Source organism: Heteronotia binoei, chromosome 21, assembly GCF_032191835.1.
Source record: "Heteronotia binoei isolate CCM8104 ecotype False Entrance Well chromosome 21, APGP_CSIRO_Hbin_v1, whole genome shotgun sequence".
NCBI lineage: Eukaryota > Metazoa > Chordata > Lepidosauria > Squamata > Gekkonidae > Heteronotia > Heteronotia binoei.
In genome coordinates this window covers 71,150,130-71,175,380 of record NC_083243.1, presented here as the reverse complement: position 1 = coordinate 71,175,380, position 25,251 = coordinate 71,150,130, and the positions used below count along the sequence as shown (strand labels likewise).

At 42.7% G+C, this 25,251-nt stretch overlaps 1 protein-coding gene across 1 annotated transcript in view; it reads right to left on the bottom strand.

Moving 5' to 3' along the window:
* The window catches only part of CDIN1 (CDAN1 interacting nuclease 1), a 311,962-nt gene that overhangs the window by 127,502 nt on the left and 159,209 nt on the right, over positions 1-25,251 (bottom strand). Inside the window, exons 8-10 of the mRNA XM_060262588.1 lie at positions 19,200-19,267; positions 15,107-15,172; positions 6,914-7,019 (exon numbers count right to left, since the gene is read on the bottom strand). Coding sequence (XP_060118571.1) covers positions 6,914-7,019; positions 15,107-15,172; positions 19,200-19,267 — 240 coding nt within the window. The remainder of the gene's footprint in view (positions 1-6,913; positions 7,020-15,106; positions 15,173-19,199; positions 19,268-25,251) is intronic.

The window sequence follows — 25,251 nt, the reverse complement described above, 5'->3', positions numbered from 1 at the left end:
ATAACGAGCCACACAGAATAAATGTCAGATGTTTGAGAACCACAAACATGAACAAATATTACAACATGTCTCTATTAAAACTCTCAATACTTTCTTTGCACAGGAAGATAAAATGTATATTTTACAACAAGGCCATACTTAAAAAAAAAAAAACAGCTGGAATAACAGTCCCCATGATATCAGTATAGGGAAAGGTTAGGGAATTATTTTTTGGTGCCACTGAGAGAAGGAAACACACAGGTACCATATATATCACTATCCACTATTTGCATCATTATGCACCTCTCTTTGCCTTGACACCAAGATTAGTAAATACAGCTCCTACAAGAACTATGAAACTAAAAGGGAACTCTGCACTGCCCTCTTTAATTCTGTCCCTCCTTCCAGTGCTCCCTTGCACTCTTTGACCTCTGTGGTGGTGGAGAAGAGCTTGCAAGCCTACCCATTTCCCCCTCCTTCCCTGCTTCACACACAGTGGAAATAGTCACTTACCTATGGGTCAGCACTCAGAGGTTGACTGAGGTCCTGATGGTAAGCAGGCTTACTTGAGAGTAAGCCTGCATTAAGTTCCTCCTTGACCTCCAGGAAAGACAGGTTGCTTACCTGTAACTGTAGATCTTCGAGTGGTCATCTGTGCATTCACACCCATGGGATAGTGCGCCTGTGCCGATCCCCGAATCGGTACCTGAAAAGCCCGGGATTTTTCCGCGCTCGGCGCCAATGGGCATGCGCAGGCGTCCCAGTGCGCATGCTCACCGGCGCTGGCGTGGGGATCCCGCCAGTTCCTTCCTGACCGCTGGAAGCCCCTACAGGAGGGAGACCGTCAGCAGTGGGGAAGGAGGGCAGGTAGTGTGTCAACGCACAGATGACCACTCGAAGATCTACAGTTACAGGTAAGCAACCTGTCTATCTTCTTCATGGTCTCTGTGCTTCACACCCATGGGAGATTAGCAAGCAAAGCATACCTGGAGGCGGGAAGACGGTCAACCTGAAGAAACAGCTTGCAGCACCACAGTTCCCAACCGAGTCCTCTGCTGAGCATGCACGTCCAGCGCGTAATGCTTCATGAAGGCATGCGGAGAAGACCAGGTAGCCGCCTTGCAGACATCGGAAAGGGACACCCCTCTCAGGAATGCCACCGACGGGGCCATCGCCCTTGTGGAGTGTCCACGAACAGGTCCAGGTAAAGGCTTCTTCGCCAACAAATAACAAAGTTTAATCATCTCCGTAAGCCACTTTGAAAGCCTCTGAGACGAAATCTTGGACCCTAATTTGGGGGCAGCATACGAGACAAAAAGCTGCTTGTCTTTACGGAAGTCTCGTGAAAGATTTAAATAAAACAGTAGAGCACACTTAACGTCCAGCGCATGCAATCTACGTTCCTCATCCGAGGAAGGGCTAGGGTAAAACGTAGGTAACCAAACTTCTAAGTTAAGGTGGAATTGAGAAACCACCTTGGAAAGAAAAGTGATGTCTGGAGCTAGAGAAACCCCAGCCTCTCGAAAAGCGAGGTAGGGGTAGTCACAACGCATCGCCGTGAGCTCCCCCACACGACGTGCTGAAGTGATGGCAACTAGAAATGCAGTCTTCCATGACAAAAGTTGTAGGGAGCACGTTGCCATGGGTTCAAATGGACGACGAGTCAACTTGTCCAGAACCAGAGTCAAGTCCCACAACTGTGGGGGGGGACCTCGAGGGTGGGTGAAGCCTGAACAACCCTTCCAGGAACCTCTTTGATTGAGGGTGAGCAAAAACAGAGTAATCCTCCACTGAATCATGAAAGGCAGAAATAGCTGCCAAATAGATCTTGACAGAGGAGAAAGCTAGACCCTCATACACTAAGGCCAATAAAAACTCAAAAATTGCCGAAAGCCCCACGCTGCCAGGCGGCACCGGAGAGTCGGCCAAAAAATTGCTAAACTTCTTCCACTTCCTTCCATAGGAAGCATGGGTGGAAGGCTTCCTGCTGCTTAGGAGGACTTGCTGGACTCTACTAGAAAAACCTACTGATCGATGAACCACGCCGTCAATTTCAGGTGCGGCACGTTGTGGTGAAACACGTGCCCGCCCTGAGCCGACAGCAGGTCTGGTTCCGCCGGAAACTGATAGAAGACCCCCCTCGACAGCTGGAGCAGGATCGAGAACCAGCTCTGGTGGGGCCACCAAGGAGTTACTAGGATGCAGCGTGGCTTTTCCTGCGCTAACTTGTGGACCACTCTCGTCAGTAGAGGTAGAGGCGGGAACATGTAAAGGAAGCGACCCTCCCACGGAAGTAGGAGCCCGTCTCCCAATGAGGCTGGGTCTGCACTCCCTCTGGCACAAAACAACGGGCACTTCTTGTTCTCGGCTGTTGCAAAAACATCCAGCTGTGGGTACCCCCAAAGCTGGAACACAGGCTCTAGGAAGCGCCATTGTAGTTCCCATTCGTGTGGAGAAGCCCCACCCCTGCTGAGAGAGTCCACCTGTATGTTGATGACCCCCGGCAGATGAGTCGCCTTCACAAAAATGTTGAACTGGAGGCACTCCATCCAGAGATCCATCGCCAGCGCACAGAGCCGACGAGACACTGTCCCCAACTGCCTGTTGATATAGCACAGGGCAGTGGTATTGTCCGTAAGCAGCACCACAGTCTGTCCCGCCACCAGCGGGCGGAAGGAACGAAGGGCAAAGTGAACCACCAGCAGTTCTAAATAATTTATATGGCACTGAACTAGCCTCGGTGACCACTGACCTCCCACACAGAGATCTCCCAAGTGGGCCCCCCACCCCCACAGGGAAGCATCGGTAGTGATAGTCACAGTAGGGGTCGGAAGATGGACGGGAGCTCCCTGGCAGATATTGCTCTCCGACTCCCACCACTGCAGTGATTGAAGAGCTGCAGGCGGGATGGAGAACCTCTTTCGAGGTGAGTCTCTGAGAGGACGAAAATGGCACAGGAACCATAGTTGAAGGCCTCTCATTCGTAGCCTTGCAAAACGCAGCACGCTTGTCATCGCCGCCATCAACACCAGCATCCGCTGAAGTTGTTGGGCTGTGCCCCACTGCCGCCTTTGGAGAAGCTGCACCAGACTGATGATGTCTTGTGCTCTCTTCGAAGGCAGGAATGCCCGGTGTTGGTCTGTGTCCAGCAGAGCCCCTATGAACTGCACTGTCCTTGATGGAGTAAGATGGGATTTCTCCAGATTGACCTGCAACCCCAAGGTGTCAAGAAGACGCAGAGTGATGGCAATGTGCGTTGTTAAACTCTCCCTTGACTTCGCCACAAGAAGCCAGTCGTCAATGTATGGGAAGACAACAACTCCCTGAAGACGAAGATGGGCAGCCACAACGCTCATCAGCTTCGTGAACACCCGAGGAGCAATAGACAGGCCGAACGGAAGGGCTCTGAACTGGAAGTGCCGAGCACCCACTGCAAACCTTAAGAAGCGCCTGAACGTCGGATGGATGCTGACGTGGAAGTAAGCATCCTTGAGGTCCAGAGTCGCCATCCAGTCTCCCTGATTGATGAGAGGCAGAATTGTTTGCAGCGTGGCCATTCTGAACTCCTGGTACAGAATAAATTTGTTCAGATCCATGATAGGCCTCAGACCCCCGTCCCTTTTGGGGACCAGGAAGTAGCAAGAGTAAAAACCTCCCGTCCTGGCCTCCAATGGAACTTCCTCTATGGCTTGTTTCTGTAGGAGGTTGCTCACCTCCGCCAACAGAGGTGGGGAAGGGGGAGTGGTAACTACCACGGACTGATTCGGGGTCTGAACAAACTCTATTTTGTAGCCCTCTTTTACGATGGACAGAGCCCACCTGTCCGTGGAGATCAACTCCCAGGCAGGCAGGAAAGGGCATAGGCGGATGGATGTAACACCAGTGGGGGCAATAACGCGTGCTGGAGGAAAGTCAAAGCCCCTGCTTTTGGGGACGAGCACCCTTGGACTTGCTCGCTGGTTGGGACCCATAACGACTCCTGTTGTTGCCGGAGTAGGAAGGCCTTTCAGCTTGCGACGGACGAGGACGCCATTGCTCAGGAGAAAACTTCTGGTAGGGCTTCTTGGCCCAAGGCTTATGCCATTGTTTGGATCTGGGAGTCTTGGGGGTGGCCTGCACGCCCAGGTTCCGCGAGGTTTTGACACTCTTGTCAAACTCTTGCAGCGCCGTGTCTGTTGTGGTGCTGAAGAGTCCGTCACCTTCAAAGGGTAAGTTCTCTACCAAGGTTTTAGTGTCCTGGTGTAGGGCCGTCGATCTAAGCCAGGAGTGGCGCCGGATGCAAACAGCAGAGGTGATGGCCCTAGCCGAGGCCTCCACCATGTGCTTTGCTGCAGCCAGTTGCTGCCTGGCTACAGCAAGGCCCTCCTTTTGTAACTTCTTAACAGCAGCCTTTTTATCCTCACTCAAAGAAGAGAGGAAGGGGGAAAGTTGTTCCCACACGGAGTACTGGTATCTAGCCATGCAAGCTGCATAGTTAGATACCTTAACTCCGAGTGCGCCCGCTGAGTAGACTTTGCGGCCCATGCCATCGATCTTCTTCCCTTCCTTATCTGGTGGAGAGGAATGGACTTTACATGCCTTCGAGGAGGAGGAGACGACCACTGAGTTTGGCCTCGGATGGGTAAAAAGGAACTCAGCTCCTGCCTCCTGGACCCTATACATATGGTCCAACTGTTTGGAGGAGACCAGCGTAGACGATGGTCTCTTCCAGGGCTCCTTAACTGCCTGGAGGATCACCTTGGTGACTGGCAAGGCAACAGCGGTGGATGTGTTCCGTTGCATGATATCGAACACATTGTCGTCCACAATGGGTTCCGGCTGAGTCACAGGCAGGTTGAGGGTGGCCGCAATTCTTTGCACAAGGTCCCCATATGACTTCAGATCCTCCGACGGCGAAATCGGAAGATCCTCGGCCGTCTGGGAGACCGGTGAAGGCTTCACGTCCTGGGCTTCGCTATCCGATTCCGAGGACGAAAAAGGCTAAATCGAAGGAGAAGCGGAAGCGAAGACGAGAGGTGGAACCCTTCCAGGCACCTCGCCGCTCACCGACCGGGGAACAGGAAAGGTAAACCTCTCAGCGCAGCGGTCAGAAAGGAACTGGAGGGATCCCGCGCCGGCGCGCATGCACACTGGGACGCCTGCGCATGCCCATTGGCGCCGAGCGCGGAAAAATCCCGGGCTTTTCAGGTACCGATTCGGGGATCGGCGCAGGCGCACTATCCCATGGGTGTGAAGCACAGAGACCACGAAGATCTGCACAATGTGTGAGAAAGAGCTGCATATGGCTTCAGAATCAGTTTGGCCACCCCTAATCTGGAATTTTATGTATTTAGCATAGAATCATAGAGTTGGGAGGGACCTCCAGGGTCATCTAGTCCAACCCCCTGCACAATGCAGGAAACTCACAAACACCTCCTCCTAAATTCACAGGATCTTCATTGCTGTCAGACGGCCATCTAGCCTCTGTTTAAGAACCTCCAAGGAAAGAGAACCCACCACCTCCCAAGGAAGCCTGTTCCTCTGAGGAATCGCTCAAATGGTCAGGAAGTTTTTCCTAATGTTGAGATGGATACTCTCTGGATTTAATTTCAGCCCACTGGTTCTGGTCCTACCTTCTGGGGCCACAAAAAACAATTTTGCAGCATCCTCTATATGACAGCCCTTCAAGTACTTGAAGATGGTGATCATATCACCTCTCAGCCGTCTCCTCTCCAGGCTAAAAACATGTCTATATCCTTCTTAAAATGTGGTGCCCAAAACTGAACACAATACTGCAGGTGAGGTCTTACCAGAGCAGAGTAAAGCGATACCATCACAACTCGTGATCTGGACACTATATTTGTTGGTGGAGCCCAAAATTGCATTTGCCTTTTTAGCCACCGCATCACACTGTTGATTCATGTTCAGCGTATGATCCACTAAGACCCCTAGATCCTTTTCACACATACTATGCTAAGACAAGTCTCCCCCATCCTATAACCATGCATCGGATTTTTCCTACCTAAATGCAGAACTTTACATTTATCCCTGTTAAAATTCATTTTATTGGTTTTAGCTCAGTTCTCCAGCTTGTCAAGGTCATCCTGTATCCTGTTTCTGTCTTCTAGTGTATTTTTCAACCCCTCCCAATTTAGTATCATTGGCAAATTTAATAAGCATTCCCTCTATTCCTTCATCCAAATCATTTATAAAGATGTTGAACAAAACAGGTCCCAGGACAGATCCTTGAGGCACTCCACTTGTCACTCCTCTCCAAGAAGATGAGGAACCGTTCACAAGCACTCATACACAAGCATTCATACGACAGAATTACACACAGGAAGCATATAATAATATAAAATACGTAACCAAGTTACTACAACAGGTATACAGACAGATTGAAGAATCCCACTAAATACCACTATCTAATTTTTCAATCCATTCAATTCTAGCTCACCTCCTTGTGGTGCACCCTGGATTGCGCTAAAGACCTAGAATTTGTGACTGCCAGACAATGGTAAGATCTCCTGACTACACTACACACATGGTAACATCTACAAACAAAAGTCACCTGACTCCAGCACTCCCTTTCTAGAAGTACTTATAATGGCAAATCACTGAATGCAAGCAATTTCTCCTGTACCTAAAATATTTAAAAAAGGGAATTTACTGAAACAGGTGCCAATGTCAGATTAAAAAAACTTATTTAGAAGTAGGGTTTTCTAGAGTTATAAATACCTCTTCATTATGCAGTAAGCCAATTTGGAGATCTTTATTAGTTCTTCATTAGTCTTGAGAATCCCAAGGATCTATATTATCAATCCTTCAGCAGACATGCTGTGTCTTTATGAAGTCTGTACTGTATTTATGACTCCTGTAATTTGGGACGAGCCTAGAAAATGGCTGAATATGTCATTCAAATATTAAATTACCATGTACAAATAATTAAGAATACCTGTTCCAGTAGCTCCAGAACTGGTCGTGAAGGTAGGCCTGGTGGCTGCATTCATCACCAAATGAGGCTTTGCTTTCAATCCAATGAATGGCATGTCCTTCTACAGCTATATAGGAAAAGTTACTATTTTTAAAATAAATTAATGATTTTTCAATTTTTTTGAATAATAGGAAATGAATGAGTTCTAAAGTCATCTTATCATCCTGCAGCTGAACAATTCCTCAAATTTAAACTATATTGAAAAAGATCCTGCATGTCTTGCAAACACTTTAAGAATGTTTGCTTCTTTAAGATACAAATACTCTTTAAACGTAAATACTCTTAAAGATATAATATCCATTAATGCATGGCTTCACAGAATTCATGCAAAACTGCCCTGATTGTCTGCCTGCCCACATAAAAGATGGACAAAACTAAGCACAGACCACAAAGGGGTAAGTTCAGACTATGAAGCTTATAATGGAAAAGACAAAACTGTGGAAAGGAAAAAACAAAACAAAAAACCCAAAAAACCTTTTGTTCACATTGTATTGTTTCCAACAGTAATAGTACTGATTAGGAGTGCTTTAAGACCCCATGCAGATTTGTCTTTGTAGAATACAAGCAACAGTGGCTTCCTGCAGCTCAAGTTTGTGGAACAGCAAAGATATCCTACTTGGCATTAAGGGTTTTTTTGCATCAGGATCAAACTGCTGGTAAATGTTTATCTGCTATAGATTACAAGAGGCTCCCCCCCCCCCCCGCAACTGCTGAATTCTAACCAGCTCTCTGGCAATATAGTTACCTGCAGAGTTGGCATCCTGAGCTCTTTCTTATCAGAAGCAGAATCATGTTAATAATTGTATTCAAGGAATTCGTTGCTAGGAGCCGACTGCAACGCTGCTAGGCTGCAGGGATGAAATCTGCCTCCCTGGAAGGGAAGGGAGGATTGGCAGCCCGTTTGGAAGTGTGCTGGAGGGGGCGGGGCTTGGCCGTTGTAACGGCTTAACGTCCGCCTCCCAGCTTCAGTCCTCATCAAAGATCGGGTCGGCGGGAGCATTTTCTGTCACTCCTGGCTGGCTCGAGGTTTCTTGGGATGCTTGGATGTATTGGGAAGGAGTGGCACTAGGGACTGCTGAGTGTTGGGCTAGCCTTGGGCTAACAGTCTGGACATTGGGCTTCGTCTGAAGAAGTGAAGCTCCATTTGCCGACCTGTTCCCAATCTGTGGTTAACGCCCCCCCCCCCCCGTTTTCGCTGAAATTGTGTGGGGCCAAGTGTCTTTCCTTTTGTTGAAGGGAGGGGGTGGTTTGTCCTTTTCCTTATTTTAAAGGGCGAAAGGGGGTTTGTGATTTCCTGGTGCGGGTTGGGTGGGAGCAGAATCAGCCATATTTTGCTTCCCCTTCTTTGTGTGGGACGGCGGCCATATTTGGTTCTCCTTCTTCTTGGTGGGACGGTGGCCATTTTAAGAGGATTTTGAGGGGAAGCCATTTTGTGAGTCTGTTCTAGCTTGAGACAGCTTTGCATAGGCAGGCATTTTTTGCAGGTGCCAGGGGCTGCTATTTTAGTTGTGTGAGGTGGCTTTTGGGGCGGTTTTGTGAGGGGCCGCTTGGATGTATTTTGTGTACCATTATTGGCCTTGGGTATTGCAAAGATGTCAGGTAGAAAGGGGTCTGGAAAATCTAAGGGTAAGCAATCTGCGCCGAAGACCCCTAAGGCCCCGCTAAAAAGGTCACCACCGCCTTTATCTTTTTCTGACGATGAGGGTGAGGATGAAGTTAATGCAGCTATTATACATAGGCTGCTGGAGCTTGAGGAAGCGTCTGGTATTCCTCCCTCAGAGAGTGTAGGATTGGGAAAGGCGTCTAAAAGGGCGCTTCAGGCGAATTTGTTAACCAGGTTATCTATTCTCGAGGGCAGGTCTGGTGGAAACATCACTGGCAGTGCTGTGGGTCTTGGCGGTTCGGATGGGGATCAGTGCCATCATTGGGAGCTGCTGGGCCTGGGTCGACGTTGGTGCCTATTGGATCTGTAGGTAAGGTTGGGGACTTTTCACAGGCTTATTCTGGGCTGGCTTGGCCTTGGGGTCCATGAGGGCAGGCCACACCTGCTGTGCCTGGCGTGGCTGCTGAGATTTCTGGTTTTTCTCCCCCCACAGATATTGGCTTGCAGCCAAGTTGGTCTTGGCCACCTGGATAGTGTGGCCCTTATGGAGTTTGGCCAGGTGTGGGGCAGCAGGGTTTTGCAGGCTCTTTTATGGGGGGTTGGGGCGTCCCTTCTCCTTACGGGGCGGTCCCTTTTACCGCCTTACCTTTTGGGGATGTAGCATTACCTTTAGGTGATCATTTGTTGCCTGCAACAAAAGATAAGATCCTAAAGGGTGAGTATGTTGATATCTTCTTCCTGCTGTTCCGAGAGTTGGAGAAGGATAAGAAGGACTTGGATGACAAGGAAAAAGAAAAATTGAAGAAGCGCAAAGTGGATTGGACTTGGGCCAATTGGCTGCCAGGGTTTTTTTAATCTATGCTGGAGTGATTGCAAGTGTACAGCCTTGGAAAGCGGCTGCGCTTATCCAATACATGGATATAATTTATAAGGGGTACACAATGTTTAGTGGGTCTGCCTGGATTCAATATGATGAGGAATTCAGGATGAGGGCTGCATTGTATCCTTCCCTTCAGTGGGATCGCATTCACCAGCAGCTGTGGCTACAAGTCATGTCTCCTGCGCGACCAAATTTGGGTGACTGCTCCGATAGCGGTCATTTGGTGGCTAGGTCAGCAAAAACCTCTTCAGCTTTGGCAGCGTCTTCCCGCAGTTCAGTGGGGCAAGTGGTTCAACCCCACCTGATTTGTTGGGAGTTTGGTTCCCAAGGAGTGTGTAGTAGAAAAGCTTGTCAGTTCAAGCATGAATGCCCCATGTGTGGCGGCTCTCACTCCTTCAGTAACTGCCCAAAAACCCAGCTGCATAGGAACCAAAACAAACCAGGAGGTGGTGGAGGTAATTACCAGGCTGGAAAAGGGGCCCAGTCCGATAAAGGTGGGACCTCTTGAACACTGGCTGTCCAGGTATCTGCGAAGGGTTGATAGTGTTTACCTGCTGAAAGGTTTCAGGTTCGGATTTAGGATTCCTTTTCAAGGGCCCTGGGTCTCATTTTGGTCCGGGAATCTTAGTTCTGTTAAAGATTTAAAGCAGGTGGTCAAGGATAAGATTGCCAAGGAGTTGGCTGAGGGCAGGATTTCGGACCCATTTTCTAATCCCCCTGTGCCTAACGTTAGGGTTTCCCCCTTGGGCGTGGTGCCTAAAAAGGCGCCTGGGGAATTTTATTTGATTCACCATCTATCCTTCCCCAACGGGAAGTCTGTTAATGATGGGATTCTGAGCATTTATGTTCAGTCTTGCAGGCCCGTGAGGATTTTCAGCACATTCGGGAGAGATGACGTGGGACCACCATAATTTGGTCAACCATGATTCCCCGCCTTGTGTGGTGTAGTTCTTGGGACCCTGCAGGCATAGAGAGGGCCCGTTATAAAGCTAACAAAGAAATTAGGAAGGCATTGGAAGGGGGGTTGGGCCACTATCTGCCCCATCTGGATATTTCTATGAAATTTCCTGACCTCTACAGGGGGGATGGGGTGCATCTCTCTGAAAAGGGTAACATGCTTTTCTTGAGAGATCTTCAGCAAGGGCTGCGGGTAGCCTTGGGCATCCCGGTGAGTGCTAAGCCCTAAGTAGAGACTTGGCCTTAGTAGTGGCAGGTTTTACTGGGTTTATGGTACTATGAGGCTAGGGAAGGACTATGAAGCATCCCACTTTTGGGGAGTTAGGGGTCTGGCAGAATCAACCTTTGGGTTTGATGACCCGGGGTGGGAGAATGCAGACTGTCCTGGAGGCTTGACTAGAGGGTGGTGGTTGGGCCCTCTGGGGCGTGCATCCTTGCTGGGCCGGCCTGGTGGGAGCTGTGTCACAGGGCTCTGGCTGGGGGCTGGGTCTCTTGCCTGTGAATGGCAGGGGAGCGGTCTGTTGAGACCCCTGGCCCTGACCAGGCCACAGTTCTAGGTGCCCTTGCCGTTTTTATTATTATGCTTAATAAAGTGGCCCATAGTTATACCAACATCTTGTGTCCGACTCTTCATTCCGACTTGGGGGGCAAAAAGCTTTCTGGCTACCAACATTAAGGACTGATTTGCTGATCCTGTCCTAGGTCCAATAAAGAGTTCCAGATTAAAACTGTTAATGCTGTTAATCTGCCTTTGTTCCTGAGGACTGGAAGGTAGCAAATGTCACCCCCATCTTTAAAAAGGGTTACAGAGGAGATCCGGGAAATTACAGGCCTGTCAGTCTGACATCAATACCGGGAAAGTTGGTAGAAACCATTATTAAGGACAGAATGAGTAGGCACATTGATGAACACGGGTTATTGAGGAAGACTCAGCATGGGTTCTGCAAGGGAAGATCTTGCCTCACTAACCTGTTACAGTTCTTTGAGGGGGTGAACAAACATGTGGACAAAAGAAACCCGATAGATGTTGTTTACCTTGACTTCCAGAAAGCTTTTGATAAAGTTCCTCATCAAAGGCTCCTTAGAAAGCTTGAGAGTCATGGAGTAAAAGGACAGGTCCTCTTGTGGATCAAAAACTGGCTGAGTAATAGGAAGCAGAGAGTGAGTATAAATGGGCAGTCTTCGCAGTGGAGGACGGTAAGCAGTGGGGTGCCGCAGGGCTCGGTACTGGGTCCCATGCTCTTTAACTTGTTCATAAATGATTTAGAGCTGGAAGTGAGCAGTGAAGTGGCCAAGTTTGCGGATGACACTAAATTATTCAGGGTGGTGAAAACCAGAGAGGATTGTGAGGAACTCCAAAGGGATCTGTTGAGGCTGGGTGAGTGGGCATCAACTTGGCAGATGCGGTTCAATGTGGCCAAGTGCAAAGTAATGCACATTGGGGCCAAGAATCCCAGCTACCAATACAAGTTGATGGGGTGTGAACTGGCAGAGACTGACCAAGAGAGAGATCTTGGGGTCGTGGTAGATAACTCACTGAAAATGTCAAGACAGTGTGCGTTTGCAATAAAAAAGGCCAACGCCATGCTGGGAATTATTAGGAAGGGAATTGAAAACAAATCAGCCAGTATCATAATGCCCCTGTATAAATTGATGGTGCGGTCTCATTTGGAGTACTGTGTGCAGTTCTGGTCGTTGCACCTCAAAAAGGATATTATAGCATTGGAGAAAGTCCAGAAAAGGGCAACTAGAATGATTAAAGGGCTGGAACAGTTTCCCTATGAAGAAAGGTTGAAACGCTTGGGACTCTTTAGTTTGGAGAAACGTCGACTGCGGGGTGACATGATAAGAGGTTTACAAGATAATGCATGGGATGGAGAAAGTAGAGAAAGAAGTACTTTTCTCCCTTTCTCACAATACAAGAACTCGTGGGCATTCGATGAAATTGCTGAGCAGCCAGGTTAAAACGGATAAAAGGAAGTACTTCTTCACCCAAAGGGTGATTAACATGTGGAATTCACTGCCACAGGAGGTGGTGGCGGCCACAAGCATAGCCAACTTCAAGAGGGGCTTAGATAAAAATATGGAGCAGAGGTCCATCAGTCGCTATTAGCCACAATGTGTGTGTATATATAAAAATTTTTTGCCACTGTGTGACACAGAGTGTTGGACTGGATGGGCCATTGGCCTGATCCAACATGGCTTCTTTTATGTTCTTATGTTGCTGTCCCCTTGCTGCTTCTGACCTCTCTCCACACAGACTTAGCTGTTTCCAGAGGCACTTCACAGTCCCAAGTGCCGGCACACACCTCGTTGCAACTCTGAACTGTTCAGCCATGGGGTTTTATTTCTTGACTTCATACTGTGTTAGAATTGCCAAGTCTGGAGAAAAGTGTCCTGTCCCTTAATGAATGAAAATGGCAGCTGAAGCTTTTCATCATCTAGAAAACATCCTGTTATTCCTCTATTAAACAGATTACAATTTTTCCCCATGTAATTGGTACACAGGATCAGTACTGTATACTCTGAGAGATCACTAAGACCTCAGGTACAGAATTTTCCTGAGATCTCTTAATTAAAGATACTAGTGATGCCAGGCTTTCCACGTGCAAAATATCAAGATACAGGACATCCCACATACTTATTCAAATTTAGGTCTAGGATGGTCTCCTTTTGGGACTAACACTGGTTAACCTAAGTACAGAACTTCCAAGATGAATTCCTCGAGTAATTTATCACTGACATAATGATAGTATTTGGTTTCCATACTTAATTTATTTTGGGGTTGATGTTTTATTATTTCAGTTTTATAATTTGTATTGCACACTATTTTGGATGTTCTATAGAAAAGTTATCAATAAATATTTTTAAAAGATTTCTATTCTTGGTAGGAACCATGGGAAAGTAGAAGAAAAGAACTTGGAAAAGGCTTTAAAACGGCTATTAAGCTATGAATTGTAGTGATGGAATATTCAATTTACAGTCATTTCTTCATGTTTCATTTAAAGTGTTAGGGAAATGGTAGCTTGAGGTCTTGCTGTAAAATCTTTGTTAGTTCTGGAATTGCTTACAGTGCAATTCTAAGTAGAGTTACATTCTTCTAAGTCAACTGAAGTCAATGTTCTAAGTGAGGTGTTAACTTAGTTTAGGACTACACTCTTAGAGACATATTGCTCTATGCCATTCCTCATTCCATTAGCCTTGGTCTATGGACTGACCTCAGCTTTTAACACTACAGTTGACAGAAATAATAACTGGAAGCTGTGGATAGTATACACTAAGCAAGATGCAAAGAAATAAACATTATTTTTATTTAATGGTTTTAACTGTTTTATTGTTCGATTTTAACTGTTCTATTGTGTTGTAATCTGCCCTGAGCCCATCATGGGAAAGGGTGGACTATAAATTCGCAAAATAAAATAAATAAATAAATAAAATAATGCTTAGTGACTCTTTTAATGCAGATTAAAAGAGAAATGCAGTTAATAGCCAGATCTAATAAAAACATAGTGCTGTTTTTCTGCAACAATGTGTGGAACTTTAGTAAGAAGGCCACATATGAGTGTCTTTGACCTAACTATCATTTGTAGGATGCATCTTTTCTTTCCATAGTGCAACTGATTGACAGTTAATGTATATTCATGGATTTGGATTGCTACAGTTTTTCACTAACAGCTGATGCAAAGACTGCAGTCATATACTTATTGTTGACTATTTGCCATGCAGAGCCTTCTAGTTTTGCTTCAGTAAGTTTAGTCTGATGTATTTATGAATGAAGAGACAAAACCTACAATCAAAGAAATTAACATCACTGGATTTTCTCCCCCGGCCCTATCACTTTACAATCTGGAAAGAGCCTGGGCACTAGTCAAGTAAATGTATTGTGATATAGACATTGCTCACCTTTAGATCTGGACATAAAATTCCCAGCATTAAGAAGTGTGCAAGCTACCTATCAACTCTAAGTATCCTAGAATATAGGGTGGTCTTTATGTTAGTACATTGTAACATTTTGCCAGCAGCAATACTTGAGGGCCATTTTAGTTCTGTCCCTTTAAACTACTGATAATGTCCTTATGCTTCAGGGATATTACAGAGTGTGCTACGGATGATGTAATTGCTTCACTTCTGAGTAAGATACCAGGTCTCTCAGACGTACTGCTAGTTACCATTATTCTTGTGGGAGAGAATGTGCACACCAGAGAAAAAGTAGCTATGGATTTTAATATCACTATTGAGACACAGCCTTGGATGGCAAAATAACTGTTAATGAAAGTTATATTTGCTATTCTGTTTTAATTACTATATTGTTAAGATCTGTTCAATACATAGTAAAGCTGTTTCTTATCTTCTTTTTTTAACAAAGATATTAAAAGTGGCAAGATGTCTCAGAAATGACAGTTCAAACTGCCTCAGGATGGAACAGTGTTTTAGATCTTAGCCTAGGAGAAAGAGATTTTAAGGTGGTTTTTTGGCCCTACACCTTACAAATTTGATAATATCCACATTTAGATGTTCACACGATTTGTTCAAATAAGAGGTTTGTCAGTCAGCTTGGGAGATAATTTTTGAATTGCTAGTTGCATTATTGCCTCTTAGAAAAAATTCTTAGAGGAACTGGTTCATTATTGTGAATGCTTAATATATTGTTATCCTGCTAGTATTTTAGTATAAACAGATTTTCTCACAAAAGTTAAAAACCTCATGGACTTACCAACTGGCACTTCTAAAATGAAGTCTGGTGTTTTGTCATAACCCTTTGCACGAAGCTGATCTTCAGCTATATAAAGAAAGTCATACAATGGTTTTATTCTATTAATCAGACAACAGAATAATTAATTTTCTTTTAAACATAGGTATTAAAAGAAATATTAAAAGAGTTCCTAGTGCACTCAAACATATCCCTTCTTTTGCCTGCAGTGCAGTGTCAGATTAAATGAACCTTCTTAGCAAACCTGAAATGTGAATATAAAAATGCTTCTTTGTCATCTCTACATTTTTATATCTTCATTACAAAGATCATTAATTCAACCTGTCACACTGTAGTTTGTTACTGAAAAATACTGAAAATAAAGAAATATTTTATCTGATTGACTCTCTATTTGAACATAACCTTAATAGTAATACCACAATGTAGACATGGTCTTTCTCTCAATTTATATGTCTTGCAAAAATTATTACAAAATGTACTATCAGAATAAAAAAAATCACTACCAGAGGAAGAAGATATCTTAGATTTGCATGGTGAACTTCAAAACATTTAACCATTAATTTCAGTGCTGCATACAAAGAAGAAAAATCATAATTGACTTTTCCATGCCCCAAAATAGGCTGATTCCCCACTCACCTTTATCTGGGGCAGGCTCCGTTTCAGGGTGGAGCAAGCTGGCAATTTCACACCAGTTGCTCCGCACCATTTCGTGCGGGGCAAACCCGTGATTTGCCCCGTCGCAGTGTAAACCTGAAAAAAGTAGGTTTACACTGCGGCAGAGCAAATCGTGGGTTTGCCCCATGCAGAGCAACTGGTGCAAAATTGCCAGCTTGCTCCACCCAGAAATGGAAGCCTGCCCTGAAGAAAGATGAGTGGCGGAATCAGCCATAATGTCTTATTTGTATCAGATTTTCTTGGATGACACAACTATCCTCGACCCCTTCCAGTCCAGTTTCTCCCCTGGTCATAGGATAGAGACAGCACTGGTTGTCCTTTCAGATGAACTCTGGAGACACCTGGATTGGGGTGGGTTGGCACTGCTGTTATTGTTAGATTGAATGATGGCATTCGATATAATCATGATCACATGACCCACCACTTTGCCCACATAGGAGTTTGGGGGACTGCCCTTCAATGGTTTTCCTCCTTTCTCTGTGGTTGGGGACACAGGGTGGTGCTTGGCAAGAGGGTCTCCCTGTGGCACCCACTTGAGTGTAGTGTGTCACAGGGGGCAATCTTCTCTATGCACCCCCCTTCCCCAGTTGGTCCAGGGGGTTGGGTTGGGAATACGTAGATGACACCCAACTGTTATTGGATGGTTGCCCAGACTCTGCCCCAGGGTGTTAGAGGTCATGGCTGGTTGATTGCCATGAGTAGCATGAGTATCAGATCAACGGTTTGCTCAATTTGTTAATTTTACTATTCTGTCAATAATTCTGTCATTGAAGCTTAATTTTTTTTTTACCATTTTGCATTCTAAACCACTCCCTACCAAATAATTTTACTATACTGCCATTGGTTCTTAAATTTGTACCAGTTTGCATTCTGAGCCACTGACTACCAGCTACATGTGGCTTTGCTCACTGTACCGGATTCCTCATCTGATGAAGTGTGCTTAGAGAGCACACGAAAGCTTACGTTCTGAATAAAACTAAGCTGGTCTTAAAGGTGCAACTTGACTATTTTGTTCTACTACTTCAGACCAACAGGGCTGACTACTTGGATTTAACTATTACTGTTTAATTATTTTAATCTAATGTAATTTATTGTAATGAGTCTTTGACTCTGTTCTGTTGTGATCCACCCTGAGCCCACTTGGGGAGGGTGGAATTAAAATCTGGAAAATAAAATAAATAAAAATAACCAAGGAAATATAAAACTTCTTCAGCCTATGTAAACATTTTTAAAACCATAAAAAAGAAACAAAACAAAAATCTTTATAGCTAAACAAGTATTGTTCTTCATTCCAAATTTATGGAAAAGTCATTTCTCCATGTGATGTAAACACTCTGTGATTCTATTTCCTGAGGATAGATTATACTTTAAGAGGAGAATATACTAGCATTAACAACTACAGTCCTATTAAATTGTTGAGACATGGAATAGAGACTTCCAGATTTTTCCCATTCCCGCTTCTCCAACTCATTTCCCACTCTTTCACCCACCACTGATGCCACAGAATTCAAATGAAGCTGATAAACCAGCTTTTACCCACACAGCTTGATAATGAAGCTATTGGTCACTATAAAATGTAAAATAATTTTGAAATAGTGTGAGATAATTTTGGAAATTGCCTTTTTTGGGGGGGGGGTATTTTTGTGTGTTCATGCATGTGTGTATTTGTGCCCCTGTGCATGGAAGTCATGGTGACCTCTGGCAACTCCTGCTGAGGCATGAAAGACATTCAGAGAAGAGGTTTGATAGCCTGCTCCCACCTCCTGATTCTGATATTCTTGTAAGTCTCCCATCCAAATACTTGCCCCTTTAATACCCCGTGGCGCAGAGTGGTAAAGCTGCAGTACTGCAGTTGGAACCCTCTGCTCATGACCTGAGTTCGATCCCAGCGGAAGCTGGTTCAGGTAGCAGGCTCGAGGTTGAATCAGCCTTCCATCCTTCCGAGGTCGGTAAAATGAGTACCCAGCTTGCTGAGGGGAAAGTGTAGATGACTGGGGAAGGCATAAAAAGTCTGCAGTGAAAATGTTGTGAAAGCAATGTCACCCCAGAGTCGAAAACGACTGGTGCTTGCACAGGGGACTACCTTTTTTTACCTTTTAATACCTCTGTACCAACACACCTAAGAAACCATCTCTTTACCTGTGTACTATTGCGAAGTCTCACATTTCCTAAAAGATACATTTTGTTTGAATACTTTTGTGCAAGACAGGAAACTGAATAATTGTTTTGTTTCCAAACACACAAGGTTGAATCCCAAGAACCATTATTGGAATTGTACTTATGAAAAGGAATTTTCCAAGCTGCACCCTCCTACTGCAGCTTGCCATGCTCCCCAAAATTTAGCTCCGGAAGGGTAGGGATTGGACACTCTGGAATGACATATGATGGAATGCCAAGGGGCTGCAGGAAGGAGGGCAGGCAGAAATCTTGTAGGGAGTGAGAAAGTGCAACAAGACTTAGGATGCAACACCTAATATCAATAAATGTTATATAATTCCAGAAATTCACAATAAATAGTATTTTAATATGCACAGATATGTTATAGTGAGTTGTTACAATTTTACTTTTGCTATATAATTACCTAATTGTGCTGACAAACCAATGCTATATCTATCAATAATGAGTGCTTTTAACAGAAACAAGGACTTTTCCGTTAGGAAAAAAATACTACTTTTGGTTGAATTCAAGCATTTGTTGCAAGGTCCTTCTTGATCAATAAGGGAAGGGGAATCTTTTATGCTGAGATGTCCTCATTGAATACAACAAATCTCAATGGTGGGGAAAATTTCATGCCTTGCTTAGAAAGTCAAAAAGTTAAACAAACCTTTAAATAATCATGGTAAACAAATGTTAAGTGTGGTAGTTAAAATGACACTTTTAACATGCCAAAAATGAAATCTTTATATAGGTTATATAATTGTCATAATTAAAGAGGTCATAATTGAGCTTACCATTGTCATAATTAAAGAGGTAATGCAAGAAGGTTTAGTATACTTGTATATGAAGAAATAAACATACTTCAAAAGATATGTGAATCCCTCCTGCAGATTCTTTTCAATACATAAAGCGCTATGCAGTTAATATTTGTTATACTTCCTTCTAAGTCTCATAAGACCCAGATTATGGCTAATATCTCATGACACCAAAAGTAATACAGCAGCTGATATTAAAGCATTTTTTCCAGCTACTTATTCTATAAAATATTAATTGCTAGCTTGTGCACGTGCAGTATTGGGTATTAGGTTACTGAGTTCCTGCTCCGGCCTAAATCAATAAAAGATAACACGTACTACATCAATCATTTCTTAGCCTCTTTTACTACCTAGTACAGGGCATCTGCAGAGATCTATTTTTTCTTCTTATGTAAACAATTACCAGGATTCCCAATATTGAAGTACTAGATTTTAATATCAGATCTTACTTAAGAAAGATATATTTTTCTCCAAAAGCATTTCTTGTAGTAAGACTTCATGTTCATGTCCAATAGCACTGATTTTTCACATTAAGGAATGAAGAATCTTTTCAGTTTAGAACAAAATTCATTTAATACTAGAATACAGTTATCTAAAATTGAATTTCGATTAGGCATGATGAAACACTTAATTTGAGAATTTTTAAAAATGTACCCATTTTTAATCTTGGGGATGGAGACCAGAGCTGAGGGGGAAAGACCGACATACATTGTACTAACCATTTAATTGTTTCTAAAATGGTCAAGACAGGATCTTGTGTCTCTTCAATATCTGTGAGAGGCACTAAAATATTACTAGGAACTTAGAAGTGCGTAGCTCTGGTTTGGATAGGATACTATTAGCTACTGGATTCAATTCAAGGTACTGACTATCATGTTCAAAGCCTTGGACTCTCATATCTGCATGGCTTTGGACCCTCATATCTGCAGCACCACCTTTCCTCCTATGTTCTGCCACAACAGCTTTGCTGGTCTATTCAGGGCCTTCTGCAGGTGCCACCCTGCAAAGAGACAAGATTAACAACCAGCTGAATGTGTGCTTTCTCCATTGTGTCTCTTCCTTGTGGAATGGCCTGCCCAAAGCCTCCTGCATTCCTGTCATTGAGCAAATTAAAAAGGAATTGTTCAGGAGAGCTTTTCTATAAAGGAAATAGGACTATACTATAACAGAATGGTTCAAGAAGGTGTTTAATCAAGAAAAAGGGACTGTGAAAGATAACTATGTATAGGATGTATTATCAGTTTGCTGCATGTTATCAAACTGTTGTTGCTTCACTGTTGGGGGTTTTTCCCAACTAAAGTATCTATTGAAAAAAATCAGGAAATACAAGGAAGGGCATAAAGAATAAGATAAAAAATCCATCAAAACAAGATACAAAATACAGTGGACATAAGATTACCAAAAGCACAATTTGTCTAGTTTTTTTCGGAATTTCATCTTGTACAGTCAAATATTCCAGTATAGGAAACCAAACAGTTTCAAAATTGATTGTGAGAGTATGAGATTCTACTTCAGAGAGGCTGTCAGTTATCTTAGCCATAACATATAAGCTCTATAGTTTTTTACACCATAACTGAATGTGTGGGATTGATTGGCTTTTCCACAGTGTGGCTATTACACTTTAGGAGAATGGAAACAGTTTCTTGTACAACCTTTGGAGAAGTTTCATCAATCCAACTGTTCAAAAAAATATGTTCAGGTTGAAGCTGGATATTAACACCCGTTATGCAGTATATGCGTTGTAAAATATCTAGCCAGAAAGGCTGTATCACTCTAGGATACAGAGTGATACAGCTGGATATTAACACCCATTATGCAGTATATGCGTTGTAAAATATCTAGCCAGACAGGCTGTGGACACTCTAGCCAATAAGAGCCTAATCCTCCACAGGCCCTCCAGCAAGAAGGAGAGGCTGTTTTGGAAAGGTAAGCCATCTTCTGTGGAGTCAAATATCAAAAAGACAGGATTTTGAAGCCTTGTATTCTGATTTCTGTGATATTGGATGTAAATGGAGCTGTGTTCCAGACTAAGTTCCATTATCCTCTGATAACACGTTGCCAATTAGCTTGTGCCATTTTGATTGGTAAGTCAGCAGAGAAGCTCTCTCTAGGTCAATGAGTGCACTAAATTTTAGATACAACATGTGTGGCGGAACCGGCCCGATTCTGCCTTCAGACCCGGTCCCGTCAGCTCCCTATTGAGTCGCCAACTCCTGGAGGGAGCTATTTCTCCTCCTGCCCCTTGGGCTCGCTGCCACCACCTGCTCAGTCCCGGGGTTCAGATTGAGAGGAACAGGACTCCCAATCCCCCTCTCCCGCTATGAGGCTAGGCCTCCAGGTCCTCTGCCACCCTGTACTTGGGTTTCACAGAGACCTCAGCGCTTCTTTGGGGCACCCCTGGAGGATTGGCACCTTATCCAACTGCATGCCTTCCCCCCTTCACCTGGGGCCCCCTTCTTAACACAGCGTGGTCTAGAGCGGTTGGGGATCTATGTGGTACAGAGATTGACTGCCAGTATTTAAAACAGAAAAAACATTTATTTAAAACAGAAAAAGATAGGGGAAGAAAAACAAAACAAAAACAGTTGCCTTTAAAAAGTTAGCACAGCACAGCACACGCACAGCAAACAGCCTGACAAACAAAATGTGTTATAAACGCGTCCTGCTGGCCCTGATCTAAACTTGCCCTGTCTTGTGAATTACTTACTTAGTCTGCCTGCCTGGGCCCTCCCAGGCAGGAGCCTCCATGCTCACCACATGCTCGCTCGAGCCCCAGTTCAAATCTGCCTTCTCTTCCTGCCTAACACATGCAAGGAACAACAGCACTTCCTGCCTCTCTAGGAGATTTTCCCCCTAGCGTTGTTGGTTTGGCTCTGGAAGGGAGGGGGGGAGTGAGGGGAAGGCTACAAAGCCTGCTGAGGGATTTACTGACCCCTGCCAAATGAAGCACCACCACTGACTAAAATGGCGTTTCTCCACAATATGTTTTTTAGTATTATGGGAATATTTGATAATTTGTTCAAAAGCTGTTGGTGGAGCTTTCATGATTTTGGTCAGAGCAATTGTGGAGTTGCTTCACTGTTTTCTACCATTTTCTTGATTATAGCACACTCTTATCATGACTAATATGCTATACTCACTAGGCATCGTACATTGCCCATTCAATGTCTCCTCATATTGATTGTATTGACCTACACTGTGCATATGTACTGTTTGTTTTAATCGTTTAAAACAATTTTATTTAGTAACATATGGTAACATCTATTTCTTGCATCGTTAACAACTTCTTTTTATCTATCCCATATATTACACCCCTCCCCCCGTTACTTGACCCCCGCCGGTGTTATTTACTTAAAATACTAACATTTAAAGGTACCCATAACTAATCAAAACAAAGATTAATATTCTTCTTCCTTCTAAGACTTAATAATTATCAAAAATTGTCCAATGTCCTTTTATTTTCCACTCTTTTTCTACATATCTTCTAAACTTTTTCCACTCCATTTTAAAAACTTCTAAGTCATAGACTCTTAAAGTTCTTGTTAATTTGTCCATTTCACTCCATGTCATAACTTTTACAATCCAATCTCATTTTTCTGGTATTTTTTTTTCTTGCTTCCACAACTGCACATACAGTGTCCTAGCAGTTGAAAGCAAGTACCAGATTATAGTTCTATCTTCTTTTGGAAAATTTCCCATTTGTAATCCCAACAGAAAAGTCTCTGCAACTTTCTTAAATTCGTATCCCAAGATCCTAGAAATTTCTTGTTGAATCATCTGCCAATACTTTTCTGCTCTTTCACAAGTCCACCACATATGGTAGAATGTTTTATTGTCCTGATTTTAACTCTGAACGGAACAGGTTTCTGGGTCCTATTCTGTTGTCTCTTCTTGGGAAGTCAAATCAGGAGAAACTAGTTTTTTTACTATCTGATAGAGATAAATACACTACTTTTCAAGTCGCAAGGTTTGCGGCTGTCGTTATGGAAAAGAAAATGAAGATTACGCCTCATTGATCGCTCTCTATTATCACTCTCAGTTCCTTTCTAGTGTAGTCCTGGTTAAATTTTGTTGATGTTTTAAATTTTAAATTTAGGTTGTAAAAGTTCTAAAAGTTTAGAATGTATAGATTTTTAGGCTTTAAATTTTTTTTGATATTTTATTCTAGATACTTTAGGATTGTATGACTTCTTATCATAGTTTGGAATGAGGTACTGGATGCTGCTTTGTGTTTTCTCTTCGTTCCCTTTTATTTTATTGGTTGGTTGCTATGGCAATATTTTGCTAAGGCAATAAAGATATTGTGTGTGTACATATGGTAGAAAGAGCCTTCATGTTTTTTACATTTCCAACATCTATCTGGCATCTTATTGTTCATCTTTGCCAACTTTTTAGGAGTCACATACCATCTGTACATCATTTTAAAACAGTTCTCTTTAATACTATGACACGTTGAAAGCTTCATAGAGTTCTTCCACAAGTATTTCCAAGTTTCCATCTGTATTTCTTTATTTACATTAATTGCACACTTAATCATTTGAGATTTCACTACTTCATCTTCTGAAGACCATTTTAAAAGTCATTTATATAATTTTGAAATTAATTTTTCGTTGTCTCCAAGGAGAACTTTTTCCATTTCTGTTTGCTCTCTTCTTATTCCTTCAGTTTTAATATCATTTTCCACCAAGCTCTTTATTTGTTGCATTTGGAACCAATCATATTTATTATTCAACGCTTCAGTAGTTTTAAATTCTATTTTGCCACTTTGTATTTTTAATAGTTGATTGTATGACAAACACTTTTCTTTACCCGTCTCAGCTGTTATTTTTATTACTTCTGCTGGCACTATCCATAATGGGTTTCTCTCATCCCCATACTTCTTATATTTCATCCAAGTATTTAGCATTATATTATTTCTTATATAATGGTGAGAGAAAAAACCATCCATCTTTTTTTCCCATAGTACATATAAGCGTGCCAGCCAAATTTATTTCCATGACCTTCCAACGCTAAAAGTTTTTTGTTTAACAGCATCACCCATTCTTTTATCCACACTAGACAAACTGCTTCATGATATAATTTTAAATCTGGTAACTGGAATCCTCCTCTCTCTTTTGCATCTATTAAGATTTTCATTTTGATCCTTGGTTTCTTCCCAGCCCACACAAACTCTGAAATTTTCCTTTGCCATTTATTGAATTGTTTACTGTCTTTCACAATCGGAATAGTTTGAAAAAAATACATTATTCTTGGCAAAATATTCATCTTAATTGCAGCTATTCTGCCAAGCAGTGACAAATTAAGTTTATTCCATTTTATCATATCTTCATCCATTTTACGCCATAACTTTGCATAATTGTTTTTAAACAAGTCAATATTCTTCATTGTTATCTCCACACCCAAATATTTTACCTTAGAGGTAACTTCACATCCCGTTATCTTCTGCAGTTCCTTTTGTTTGCTTACTTGGATATTTTTACATAGAAGTTTTGATTTTTCTTTATTAATACACAGTCCCACCAATTCCCCATATTCTTGTATTTTAGCTAACAACAAAGGTGTGACTTGTATGGGATTTTCATTTATAAACATTATCTCATCTGCAAATGCTCTATATTTGTAAGTAAATCCTTTTACTTTTAATCCTATTTCTTTACCTTCTTGGATTTGCATCAGTAAGATTTCAAGAGTCATTATAAAAAACAGTGGAGAAAGCAGACAGCCTTGTCTTGTACCTTTGCTAATTATCATGTCTTCTGTAAGATCTGCATTTATATATAATCTTGCATGTTGTTCAGTATATATTGCTTTTATCATCCTTATAAAGTTTTCCCCCAACTCCATTTTCTCCATTACTGCAAACATAAAGTCCCAATTTAAATTATCAAATGCTTTCTCTGCATCCGCAAAGAATAATGCTACTTCCTTTTCTGGATGTCTTTCATAATATTCTACAATATTTACAACAGCTCTAATATTGTCTCTTATTTGCCTTTTGGGGAGAAACCCCGCTTGATCTTCCTTTATAAAATTTATCAAATATTGTTTAAGCCGTTCTGTCAAGATTCTTGTATATATTTTATAGTCATTATTTAATAGTGAGATTGGTCTATAATTTTTTACATTCGTCACATATCTTCCTTTGGAATCAATGAAATAACAGCTTCCTTCCATGTATTTGGTATTTTCCCTTTTATTCTTATCATGTTCATCAGTTTCTGAAGTTTTGGAATTAACTCCTCTTTGAAGGTTTTAAAAAATTTAGCTGTATATCCATCTGGCCCAGGTGCTTTTCCATTTTTCATTGCATTAATTGCTGCTTCAATTTCTATTTTTTCAATTTGATCATTCAAGACTTTTCCCATATTTTCTGTTAAGGGTGCTATTTTAATCTTTTGTAAATACTCTTCCATCTTTTCTTTCTTTATTTTAACACCCTTAAATAATTTGGCATAATACTTAAGGAATTCACTTTTTATTTCTTCTTGATCTACCACCTCT